General features: G+C 31.3%; 1 protein-coding gene across 16 annotated transcripts in view; it reads right to left on the bottom strand.

The window, feature by feature from the left end:
- The window catches only part of ADGRL2 (adhesion G protein-coupled receptor L2), a 450,339-nt gene that overhangs the window by 17,063 nt on the left and 419,122 nt on the right, over positions 1-14,154 (bottom strand). For all 16 annotated transcript variants that reach the window (XM_016145385.2, XM_036235564.1, XM_036235545.1 and 13 more), the window contains 6 exons: positions 8,803-8,928; positions 8,313-8,518; positions 7,100-7,273; positions 5,974-6,183; positions 4,850-5,070; positions 3,383-3,449 (listed from right to left, as the gene is read on the bottom strand). In XM_016145385.2, coding sequence (XP_016000871.1) covers positions 3,383-3,449; positions 4,850-5,070; positions 5,974-6,183; positions 7,100-7,273; positions 8,313-8,518; positions 8,803-8,928 — 1,004 coding nt within the window. The remainder of the gene's footprint in view (positions 1-3,382; positions 3,450-4,849; positions 5,071-5,973; positions 6,184-7,099; positions 7,274-8,312; positions 8,519-8,802; positions 8,929-14,154) is intronic.

Genomic DNA, 14,154 nt, shown 5'->3' with positions numbered 1-14,154 from the left:
TGGAATTTTCCCTATTTCTTATTATAAGGCAGACAGAAAGATAAGAGGAAAAGAATCTCTCCGTCCAACTGTTGCTCTTCTCCTTTTAATTACAGGGCAGCCACTTTCACCCTCTTATTCTTTGTTTTCTTTCTAGCATAAATACTACTTGAGCTTAAACGTAGCATTTTGGGATAGATTGAAAGGTGTTATGCATCAATGAAAAAGGGAAAAGATGAAGTTACAGCTATGTACACAGAGATTTTTCTAAACCTGGTTAGTCCATCATTCACATAAAAACTCCCACTAAGATAGGTTAATACGATTGTGTTGCACGTTTAGGCTCAGCAGCCTAAATGCTCACCCTGGTGATTAATTCTGGAGATGAGGCAACTCATCCAGGAATTAATCAGATTTTAACTCAGCTCTTTCTCTCTGTGTATGTGTGCTCACGCATGTGCACAGGTAAATAGGTATATAGACATCTCAGTAGAATTCAGCAAATTCAGAAAGAAAAAAAAAAAACTTTCCTAGTTAGGTAAAGTAAATCGTCAAATGGGGGATTCTTTCTCTTCCAAAGACAAATTATACTCTTTTACCTATTCCAAAATAATTTCATAAATTATTGTTAAATAATCCTCCAGTATACTTTCCTAATAAAATTCATCACTACTTAATGATATTGCATAGCTAAAATCATAACCCATACTGGTGACATGATAATACAGAGAAGTTTAAAAATAGAAAGAGGTTCCACGGATTATTGGAATGCACAGTTTGTGTTATAGCCATCAACCTGCTCAATTGAATCACATCCGCCTGAGCTTAGCAGCTTAAAATTCATTCCACAGCTTGCAGTGCTGACATGGATATGATAAGACAGAAGAACAGAAACACCACTCTGAAGTAACCTAACTGAACTGCACATGTTCTGACCCTTTTTGTCCTCCCTGGAGCTTTTGCTACCTGGCAAATGCCACTCTAAAACTGCACTTGTATCTCCAGATCTTTGCTGTTAGCCAAGCAGAAACCTATTTCTCCCAGGGACTAGCAGGCAGAGAGGTGTTCTCTGAAGAAGACTTCTAAATGAGTGTGTGAGCTGAACTCTTACTGAACTGAATTAATTATTAACGATGCAGATGGAGCTGTCCAAATGATAAGAATAGCTCCTGACGTGTCATGATCCAAGCTTTCATTAAACCATTTCAGGCATACTAATGGTTTCCCACTGCTCATTACTTACAAGCACTTTTCTCATAGATATAATAACTCTAGTGGCCTGTAGGCAAGACATTCAATAGAAATACAGAAGTAGGAAGTTTTATCTTCCATAGCATGTTATTTTTCTTCATAGAACATTATTTAAAATGTACACTTATTTAATATTACTAAGTTAGATGGTTTCAATTCAGGAAAGCTGGAAATGCAAAACTTGTTATGAGCGTACTCCTGAGAAGTATAGTATACTATATAATTTATATTATTAAGATTTAGATCTAAAATGACTTTTAAATGTTCTATGTCACCAGAAAGATATATGTAGGTATATATATTAATATTCAACAAACATGTATGGTACAATCATATCTCAATTTAGGTTACATGCAAGATAATGTTTCACACTCTATACCACTCTTTGTCTATGTTGGGACGATTAGAGGGCAAAGCAATTGCAAGAGAAGAATTACTCCCAGGACCTGTACTGTGATTGCTACCTGCTGTTTTGTTTTGTTTTAAGTTGGGAACACTGTTCCCAGAAGCCCTTCACATCTCGACTTAAATGATTTGGTAGAGGATAATAATGACACCGTAAATGGGCGATGTACTAAAATGTCCTTTACCTATTTTCTTACTGGAAGCTGAGTATATACAAACATTAACTCCTTTTTGCCAAGTGAACTGTTTTTTCAACACTCTAAAGTCAGTATATATGTTTAGAGATAGAAAAAATTAAAACTGCAGTATAACAGAAGTACACATAATACTTTTAAGACCAACTACCCCTAAAACGGTCTTTACAATTTTAAAAATATCAATATGGTCGGCCAAGGGTTCAGAAGGGGAAAAAAAACGGTGACTTTAAGGCTCATGCTTCCTCATGTCAGCTTTTTGTCTTATAATTCAAGGTAGGCTTAGCCTGTGTTAACATGAGTAAACTAAGAACAAAAACTGGGACAATTATCTGGACTGAATAATTCTGACGAGAAATCAGCTTTCTAGGAACACTTGAGAATGTTTTACTAATTTGATTCATTGCCATTCATCTCCAATTTTTGTTTTGCTTTGTGTGTGTAAAAAAAATTCATTTTAATGATGAAAGTACACATGCTTGAAGTAGTTTTAAGTTTCTCAAACTGCTAAATTTTTTCTCAATTTTATGAAACACTAGTAAACCATGGAAATATCCTAATAAAGCTCATTTTTGTCACTTTTTAAAGGGAAGAAAAACCGTAAAAGTAATAAAAAGGTATAGGCAATATTTAAACTTGCTTGCATTTCCTTTTCAATCTTATAATGGTTAAATATAAGATTAACCATTTGTAATACATAATGCTAAAACTGAGTGAAAAGTTTTAAATACTGAAATCTACTTTAGCTACATTGTTTTAACTATATTTCAAATATTCAATTAACAATGAAGTTAAAATATACCTTAATGTCATCATACCTAAATTACATCAAAATTTTTTAAAATAAAAGTTTCTTAAAATCCAATATTTTTATTTGGTATTTTAAGTCTTAAAAAAGGAATTTTATTTCTAATGAGTTAATACTTGATTTATTATACATTTAATAATCTAAGCTAAAAACATCTTTTTGAGTTCTAAAAAGAACTTAGGGTATGGACATTTATTAAAAACTACTAAATTACTATGTGGAAATTAAGAGAATATATATTAAGCTAATGTTATTTTGCTTCTACACAACACTCATTTAATTCATAAATGCTATACAGGCTTAGCACAGGACTAATATTAAAAATTTTAGAGACATATCTTACTGAATTAAAACTCTTAGCAAAAAACTCCATTACTCAAAAACAAAATATGCTATACACCTCAGTTATTCCATTCTAATTATCAAACTAATTTCAAATCATGCAATGTTAACATGGCTTATACAAGAGTCTATTTTTTAAGAATATGACATGACATTTTATCAAACTAAAAAAAAAAAGTACTTTTTAGAGAGAGCATTTCAGAAAAAGTACTAATTACCACTTGTATGAACTCTCAATAATGGTACAATATTTAAAATATACTATATAATTTTATACTATCAGCTATATGTGTTCATAATCTTTGAATGCACTGATAAATTAACAATAAAACAAATTATCTCTTTTTCAATTGCACTGCTAAAGCAGCAAGCTAAAAATAAAGGGAAAACAGAGTTGGCTTACCAGAATAACGAAGGTAACTGGTCCAATGAAACTCCATATAAAATAGTTATCAACATGAAGCCAGCAACTATTTTGGGGGAAAAAAAACACGTATATATATGTGTATGTGTATATGCGTGTGTGTGTGTGTGTGTATGTATGTGTGTGTATGTATATATATATATATATATATGTATAAAGTAGCTTTATGGATCATCAACATCAAAAGGAAAACAATTTAAAAAGTCTAACAAAACTACCTTCTCACTTGCCTTGGAAAATTCATTTATCATAGGCAATAATAATTTGATTAATTCTGAGTTGGTTTTGACTTCAAGAATAGTAATTTATTTACTTCAACCTACTGGTTTTCATTTCAGGTTTTAAGCTCAATAAAGGCATAATTATGCTTGTATGGGGAAAATAATAAACCCTAACACACCCTAATCCCTAATTCTTAAGACCTTTGACTTTACTAAGAAAAATTTGAAACTCAATGTTCCAAATTGTCTCATCATTTTAAAGTTCTTATCTTCAATTTTTGCCTTTCAGGTTTATATGTGAGCTAAAGTGTTTAACCCTATGGAACATAAAAGACAAAAAAAGAGTGTTTACATGTTATATTTGTTGCAAAACTTTATAGCATAAATTTAATACTTCAACTGGGAATGGATGAATACTAGAAAAAAATCAAAGCATAGACTCATACAGTATTAAAGTAAATGATGCATAAACTTATTAAGACAGATTTTACTTAGTGGTTCATTTTTCATATAACACTAAATCCCCACTGAATTTCTTTTATTTGTCTTTCATCATCTGTACAGTCAAAAAGCTTTCTTTAGTCCAAAGAATCTTTATATAACTAATTTTATCAAAGGAAAAAATAAACAGAATTGGAAGGCAAATTCATGCCTCTAGCAAATAAAATCCTTAGAAACATGGCTATGTCTACCTTCTGTCACTTTCCATAAATATCTATATTTTTATAAATAAAAGACAGTGACTCATTTTAATCCTTTCAAACTGCCTGATGAAATATTATCAAAGTAAAACATATGGGAAGGAATGTGCTACTGTCACAACTCAGAATGAGAGTTAGCTAGAGGGTCGGCTGCACAAAGAGAGCTAATGAAGCATTAGCTTAAAACTGAGTAGTTAAACCTGTCAGATGCTTTAAGTTCAGAAGAATTTTTACTTAATATCTTTCTAAGGCCAAAAAGTTATTTACTTTTTCAATTTGTTTCAGGTCAATCTTTTGTGTTAAAAAGAAAGTCCATAATTTAGAATCTGCCTCGCCAGAGTACAAATCCTCTGAACCTAGAAAATTACAAAAGACTTGATTGTAATTTGTGCACGGCATGCCCATTCTCTTACCAATAAAGCTTTCAGAGGCTATTTTAGTCTGTCAGGGAACCTCACTGACAGCTAACAGGCTTTAAAAAATTATTCACTTGAAAAACACTCAGGTCGCTTGCAATTACTTACGCTTTTTCTGTTCCATAGCTCTTATAGTCAATAGCAGCTGAGACTCCAACCACTGTGGCAGGAAACAAGTAACCAGCAACATAGTAATATTTCTTCCTTGAATATTCACTTTCGAAAACTTCAACTAACATTAGATAGAGCTGCACACCTTCTAAGCACATCCAAGCAAAAGCAGCCAAAAAGAAAAAGTGTAAAAGTCCTGCAAATATTGGGCATGCAATCTATAAAGGAAAAGAACAAAAAAAAGAGAGAACACATGAATATAAAACAGTCTACTCCAAAAATGTAAAACAGTCCTTGATAGTGCTCACTACTGTCTTTAAAATATATCATTATTTAAAGTACTGCTTGTTTATATGAAAACAAATTACAAACACTGCCAAATTAGCAGAGTTTAATGCTTATAGAGTATATTGCCAGGTATGCTAGAAAATTTTAACACTCTAAGACATTATTATTTTTAGTGAAATTTTGTGCAAATAAAAAAACATTTTAATTAGCTATTATCAAATCTGAATATTCTACTTGTAGATGATCTGTTCTATTAAGTCTTTAGAACAGTTGTTTCCAGATATTTTATTTCTATTTTTTTCTGTAAGAGAATTTTTGAAATTTGCTTTAATTACAGATACCATAGGCTCTAATTACATAACATGATTTTCCCGTCAGTCATATGTGGAGTATTCTTAAATTCACTCTGGTGCAGATGAATATAGGGTGAACACTTAACTAATGATTAAGTTCTGTTTCCAACATTAAGACCTCATGATGAATAAAATGCTCAAAATATGAAGAAATAATCACTGGTCAGAATGACTATGTGAGCAAAATGAAAATTGTAGTAATAGGATATTTTCATTTCCGTATCCTCAGCATTCTTCTATTCAAATTATGTCTTATTAACAACACAGAAAAATGCAACTGTACCTTAATACAAAAAATGAATTAACTCATAATAACTTTTCTTAATGATTGGGTTTTTATCACAGATTATCCTTCAATAATTGCCATGTCAATTCTATTAAATTACAAGGTAAAATATTACTATCAGCATATGAGTGAATTCACACTTGTTATAATAATTTTCAAAGATCCAAGGTCAATAAACTAAAAGGGGTACTTACCATGTAGTTTGTCTTATCAATGCCTATTAGAAAAATAAATTCAGCAATGAAAAGGTTGATACAAAGGTTCTTGTGAATAGTATTACGGTCACTCTGTAGACCACGGAAAAAGCAGAAGGTGAAGATGCAGATAGCCAAACAAACAAGGGAGATGACAATTCCCACCCATGTGATGACTGTAAGAAGTAATTCATGAACTCCATCTTTGTACTAAAAATAAAAACATATGAGGAACATTAATATTCTTGTATTATGTCACCTACAGGTAAGACAACTTTCACATATGATAGCTCATCTTTTAATACTAAACTCTCTGAAAATTCATGTGTGCTCAAAGAGGTCTCAATACTAAAAAGATATTTTGATCATATAACAGAGTTCAATATTATCTTATCAGCTTTTATATCCAAAAATAGTGCAAGAGCCCAATTACTTCAAAATAACGACTGAAATAATCATCCACATAAACAGAGAAACTATATAATACAATAAAAGATATTTAGCTATTAAAAATAACTGGCATTTTAATGACTTCCCAGACTAACACATGTCAAATTTTAAGTTTTAAATTTCTCCTTTGGTTTTTATATTATATTTATATACTGAGTCAAGTACACGACAGATCTGAGTTTTCATGCTACATTCCTTAAAATATTTTTATCTTCTGGCTTTCATTCTCTTACTCACAAAAAGGAATACTAAGAAACATTCCAGAAATCATTTGGACCTTTCAATAACTGTAGTTTTGCAGTGTGCAAAATGGTTAGAAACCTTAAAGTAACAGTTTTTATGATATTCAAACATTCAAGATGAGGAAGGCAGGTTAACCATTTGAGCCCTCTTTAGGATGAGCTATTGCTCCTCAATCCCTGACCACCTCTGCCAAACATCTGTCCAAAGGAGAAAAACTTAGAATAAAATCTGTAAAGCAAATGGATTTGAGAAGTAACAATAAATATAGTGGAAGGCTTCCTAAAATATATGGACAGTACAGAAAAAATTACAAATCCACATTACTTTGTTTGCTTTTTAGTTACGATAAGCACCCAAAAGAGGGAATATTACACAAACTGTTTTGAATCCCTGAGGTTTTTCTCTGCTACTAATTAGAAGTGCAAATACTTACTGCAATTTCCCTGTGGACCATGAGAATTGCAAAATTTGTTAGGTGGCTGCATGCACACGTTGTACGAGTTTTATTAGTGTCAACCAGCTTGCAGCCCTGGGTAGACCAATATCCCATCATAGTTCTCTCTGAGTAGTTCCAGAAGGAGCAGTTTGCATTGAAATAATTGTCAGGCTGGGAAATAAAATGACAAAATAAAATTAGGATTTTACACTCTAAGATGGCAATCACAATTGTTTAATATGTGTAAAAGGTAATTTAGATTAAACTTTGCATGTTTCGGACTATAAAGTTTTTCATCAGCAAAATTGTAGACTATGTTATACAAGGCAGATATCTAACTTAAGGGGGTTTTATAGTCCGAAACACTCTAAAGAGTACTCTAAATTACCAAAGACCCATTTTATACAATTACAATTTCCACCTTATGATTTTACATACTGATGGTACATTAGAATCATTTCTTTTTCTTTTCTGACAAAATTAGAGCCATGAATTTGTCCTGTGAAAAAAATTCTATGAAGACCAAGTGTTTTAGAATCCATTTTCGGCTCATTTTTGTTCTCACAGGTTAGCAACATCAAGGTTCTCAGAAGAGTCAATCAACTGCGGCCACACAAATTTATTTTCCTTGGCCAATTCTGGAGACCTACTTGGCTATCTGTGGGCACTTATTCACTCTACTTATAACAGCTGTCAAAATTCTGCAGACAATCTTTTAAACAGTCTAAGTCTTTAACAAACTTGTATTCTAAGGCACAGTAGAAAAATCATGTGGATTCAGTCTTAGTTTTTTTTTTTAAAAAACACAGTGTTTGATAATTGTGGCAAATATGATCACTAAAAGCAAAAACAAAAAACAAAAACCAATTTCCCCAAAACAAATGAACACCCTAAAACAAACTGCCAGACTAAAAAGGTGGAATCCTATAAGTTAATACTCACCTATCCTGATGCTGAGTTAATTTTCATTCTAAAACAAATTAGTCATTTACATTTTCCTGCTGAACTTCCTTTAATTTTATGTTTGCAGGCTTAAATAAACTCATGTCTCTGACCTAGTCTAACATTTGAAATTCAAATGGAAAGCTCCTTTCTTTCCTTTTGGCCATCTCCCCCATTCGTTCTCTCCCCATCCCCAGCATGTCAGTTTTACTTTCCTTCCTCACTGGTTTTATAACCTTCTACTACTTCATTAGCATATATAACTTACATCAATGTGTGGCAGGGTAAAAAGCACAGGATCTGTCAAGTATACTCGGCTGGATTCTTTATTGATTGAAACTGAAATGACGTGGGAATTCACTGCAATGGTGCTATTACGACCAATAAAGTCAGCACCCAGTTTTATGGTTGCATTTTCTGTACTAAGGAACTGTCCCAGACTCCGGTAAATGATGAACACCAACTTTGCAAGCCCTAGGAAGGTAAAATGGTCATATGGCTTTACAGAAAACATGCTTATGAGTAATAATAAAAAAAGATACATTAAAATAAGATTAAATGAAAAAAAAACTCCTTATAGAATCTTTATTTAGATTTAGTTTATTGGGAAAAAGTAAAGCATTATTTTAAATCTGTTTTTAAATGTTAAGCTCTATTTGTTATATTATAAGTTAAATATGTACTCACCATTTTGGAACTACCAAGTTTAAATGAACAAAAAAAATCCCACCAATTTTTAAAGGACGGTTCCATCTTACCATTCCTGCTGTTCTGTTTGACAGTATTTGCAGAGAGTTGGATAGAGCTGCCTGCTCCTTTGATGCCCAAAGGAAATTTAAAATCTTGGACCTGTCCTTCTGTACTGAGTACTGCAACTTCCAGAACTGGATGAGGCAAAGGATAAAGAAGAAGAAATAAAAGGGCATACTTTAAACTACGAAAGAGGCAAATGATAATTGCATGAAATCCATTGTTTCTTATCTACTTACAAACATTACTGTTTAGATTTCAACAAAATCATGAACAACTAAATTATTCTAAGATATCATAAGCCTCAACTACTCTAAAAAATTTTGTATATCATTTTTTTCAGTTTATCTTTTGTCATCAACTAATTTCGGATTTTTAGACTATGAAAATGAACAGTGTATAAATTCATAGTACACAATTTCCAAAGTTTCATTTAAATTATTGAACAACAAGATTTCAAAATGATTTTTTTGGCTCTTTATGTTAAATAACTTTTCTATGACCTCTACCTATCAATGGTAAAACTCAATATGAAGTATATATCTGAATGCCTTTATTGCATGTATACATCTATTTCTATGTATATGATTTCAATATATAAGATTATATAGGTCAGTTTTGCAGTAATAGATTTTCTCTAATTTCTAGAAGTAGTAAGACCAGCATGCATATTTATGAAAAAATATCTGGTATTATATTAAAACTTTCCATTAATTCTAACTAGTATCCATCAATCTTTGCATATTTAAGTATGGCAAAATAAGCTCTCTGTACCACATCTGGCCTGCCACCTGTTTTTGTAAATAAAGTTTTATTGGACTACAACCAAGCTTACTCATTTACTTATTATTTTATAGCTGCTCTGGTGCTACAATACCAGTTATATACCTGTAACTTAGACTACGTGGCCAGGAAATCCTAAAATGTATACTGTTTGGGCTTTTACAGTAAAAGTTTGCCAACTAAGAGCAATACATATTCAGTATATATTTTTCTTTAGGTTTCAACCTCTCAAATAGTGTATATCCTTGCATAGCTAGTTCTATACTTAAACACATCTGTTTGTGTACACACACACATAGATACACACACACACACACGCATGGAATTCACCCACTTCCCTTCTTTTTATAAAAATGGGCTTATAGCATTATAGAGTAACTCTTGGATACTCATTTATTTATTTTTTTCATCTTTCATGACTTTGTTTTGTAAAACACATATAGATTTAGCTGTAAATATGAAATCATATCCCTGGGAGATTTTTAAAAGCTATCAGACCACATGTCAAGAACCTGAAATACAAGTTTAAAATGAGAATGATAACTCCTAGAATTCTATCAGCTCCAGAAACTGAGATACTTCTTTTATTGATCTATGCTTAGAAAGAAAAAGCAGGTGGGTGAGTGAATAATCTTTCCTCATGTCAGATTCCATGTTTGTGGGTATGGGGTGAAGGGGAAAAGAAGAGTGACAAAAAAATACATTTAATATATACCTATCTTCCTTACACTGATAGGGACTCTTAATTATTAATTATTCTTAAGTAAGGCAGAAGACAGGGTGAAAGAAGGAAATCCTCTGAGTTTTATGAAATGTTCCAAACACATATATGTATGTGCCAAGAGTTACTTTGACTCAACAAATATAAAAATCATAACCATAGTAAAAAATAATAATAATTTTATTATCAGAATTTTTTTAAGGTTCATTAATACAGATCTTAGTAGAGAATTAATAACTTTATGCCAATAAAAAGTAAATTTATATAAATGAATAACATAAAAACAAGCAAATGGGAAAACTTACTAGAAATATAAAACTGACTAATAAATTTAAAATCCCAACAGTTTATGACCATTAAAAAAAATAAACTGATACTGAAATATACATATGCAAAAGCATTTAATAAATTATGCATACTTTAAGTATAACATCCTGAACAAATCGAGTTTAACTCAAAAAGGAATACAGAAATTAATGCATTAGAAATATAATTCACCAAATTAAGAACTTAAAAAATATTAACTGAAAGAATTCAAAAACTTCAGCGCCTACTTAATATAACAAACCTTCACAAAAATAAAGGAATAAAAAGAAAATTCCTTGTTCATATAAAAGCTTTGTTATCAGAAAAGGGTTATCTTTTCAAACTTATAGTAAACACTGGTGAAAGGCTAGAAGAATTCCTTTTAAAGTCAGGATGATCTCTATCACAGGTTTTATTTAGCATTATACTGAAAGACCTCGCTAATGCAGTAATTAAGAAAAATAAAAAGTGCAAAGACTAGAAGGAAAAAGTTAACATATTATTTAGAAAAATGATTAACTACATAGTAGTCTTAGGGGAGAATTTATATACTATCAGAAGTAAAAGAACTTAGCAAGGCTGCAATCAGCAAACAATAAACAATTAGAATACATAATTTAAAAACAGATACTATTTACAATAAAAATTTTACCTAGGAATAAAACCAGTAAAAATACAATATATTAATGGGAAAAACACAGAACTTTAGTAGAAGACCTAACAGCAAATGGAAGACTATATTATGGTGTTATTTGGGAGAACTCAACAAGTAAATCTGTGATATTTCTTTTAATATCGATCTGTAAACTCGAACTAATAAAAATTCTAACAATATTTTTTGCATATAACTTGACGAACCCTTTCTAAAATTCATGTGAGTGAGACATGCCAAAAGCAGCTAAGGCAGTTAGTTCCTCAAGGAGCCGAGTTGAAAAGAACTCATCAGATATTAATATTATTGAAACGAAACAAAAACAATGTGTAACACACATTCCTAACGTTCCTATCAAGTATAGCAACTTGATATATGACAGAGATATCATTAAAAACTACTAGGAAAGGAATGGACTACACACTAAAAGTACTGAACAACTTATGAAAAAAGGAAATCAAATTAATTCTCTCCCTCATAAACAAAAATAAATTTCAGGTGGATTAAAGACATAATTGTAAAATAGTGCTGTTTCATCATTTCTAAAGTAGAAGATCTTTATAAATCAAAAGTAGAGAAAATTTTCTTGAGCAGGACATCATAAGGAAAATATTTCTTATATAAGCTACCAAAAGCACCAACTCTAAAAGAACAGACTGATAAATTTCACTTCATTTTTCTGTAAAATAAAAGCTACCATAGCCAAAGCAAGAAAGAAAAAATGTAAATAAAATAAATATTTGCAAACTATATAATCCTTAAAGAATTAGTGTCCATAATGAATTATCTGCGAAGAAATAAGTAAACAGGAAAAAGTTGTGGATAACATATTCACAGGATAGAAAACTAAAATACCTAGGAACACATTAAGTAGTTAAAGAACTACAAGTTATAAGTCAAAGAACTGCAAATTAAAACAGCAATGTGATCAATTCAAATCCATTAAAATGACAAAGTTTATGTCAATAATAAATGTTAGCAGCAAAGACAGTGATGGAGAATAATGATATTACAGATGAAAATGTACAATAGTATTAGAAAAGCAATTTGACAGTATTTAGTACAGTTAAAGATGGGCATGCTCTATCACTCAAAAATTCTAAGTATGTGTGCGCATATGTGTGTATATGTCTAGAAAGGCACATACATTTGAGCAAGAAGACATATAAAAACTTTCACTGTAGTTTTCCTTATAATATCAATAAAAAAAAGCATAAGCCACTAAAATATCACTGGCACAGTTAAATAATCATGAGGTATTCTTAAATTAGATGAATACGCTAGAGAGGCACATTATCAACATGCATACACAGAAAAATTGCAATGGGAGAGAAAAATTATACAATTACATTTATAGTGTGAAATCAGAAATGTTAAAAACATGAAAATTACTTTAATTGTTAAGTGAACACTACCTGTAGAGCAAAATTAAAAAAAAAAAATAGGTCACTAATGCTAACAAATATATTAAGGATGAAGGTTATTCCATTTTGATCAGATGAGGAAGGAGAAAATTATTTACATAATCCGTAAACAATTTCTTTCTCCAAAAATCTTAAGCAAATATGGTAAAATACTAAAATATGGCTCAGCTGGATGACTAGAATACAGTTGTTTATGATATTCTCTATTTCTGTATGCTTGAAATAATTATGCCTTGTTCAACAGATTCCATGAAAGTGAATACAACTAATTCATAGGAGAGCCACTCAGAGTCTCCCTCACAGCCAATTCTGCAGATACGATTTTAATATATTTCTCACAGAGGATTTGCTGCAATGAGAGGAAGGCGGAAGCAAAGTCAAAGAGCATATAGGGAAAACTACCTTCTGCCAGGATATCCACCACATTCTAGGGTCCACTAGCCTGAGTCCCAGGGTAAAAACAATACGGAGCGGATTGAAGATGACAGGGAGCAGGGCCAAAAAGCCAGGCTTCAATGGTGACACGGCATGAAGAAGGATAAACCTTTGTTGTTGTGAGCTGTTGCGACTTTAGGGGTTCTGTTACTACAATATAACTAAGCCTAAATTGATGGATACAATCATGCTGGCTGCTGAGCACATTGGAAAAATAAATGATAGGGAATTTTTTAATGGATGAATTAGGCTAAGAACACCTAAATCACTTAATCAATCATAAGATCACCAAAAAAAGGCAACCAAACATTTATGTGCCTCTTGAATATGAGGCAATAGAAATTTCTTATGAGGAGATTAAAAAAACAAAAACAACAGTAAAAAACCTTAAACCTGACCTGATTAAGCCTCTCGATCTAATATCAGTATATATCGATCATGGTAAAATGATATTATGGGGATGAAATAAATCAAATCCAAAACGTGGGAAAATTTTACAACACAAATTATCTGCTCAATTTCTTCAACAAAAATGAAAAAAAAAGGTTTTTTAAAATAAAGATATAAAGAAATATGGCTTTTAATTGAGACTTTTAATTATGTATCAATCAAATGTATGACATGGACTTGTCCGTATCCTAATAGATAAGTGTTCAGATAAGTGTTAACAATTTATAAAAATCAAGTCAATTTAAACACATTTTTGTTAGCTTTTGAACATATTTTTGTTAATTTGTTAAAGTGCCTTTTTTTTTTTTTTTTTTTTTAAGAATGGCTACAGCCATGCCAACCCTGAATAAGCCCAATCCTATCTCATCTTAGAAGCTAAGCAGGGTCAAGCCTGGTTAGTACTTGGATGGGAGACTACCTAGGAAGACCAGGTGTTGCAAGTGTTAAAAAAATAAAACAGGGATTGTAAACTGACAAGGTCCTTACAATCTGTGAGGCCAACCAAGGGTTACCTTGCCTAAAATAAATTAAATAAATAAACAAACGAATAGATAGATAGATAGATAGATAGATAGATAGATAGATAGAT

This window comes from Rousettus aegyptiacus, unplaced genomic scaffold (genome assembly GCF_014176215.1).
Source record: "Rousettus aegyptiacus isolate mRouAeg1 unplaced genomic scaffold, mRouAeg1.p scaffold_m13_p_1, whole genome shotgun sequence".
NCBI lineage: Eukaryota > Metazoa > Chordata > Mammalia > Chiroptera > Pteropodidae > Rousettus > Rousettus aegyptiacus.
Note: the sequence above shows the minus strand (reverse complement) of the source record. Positions and strands in the feature narration are given on the sequence as shown.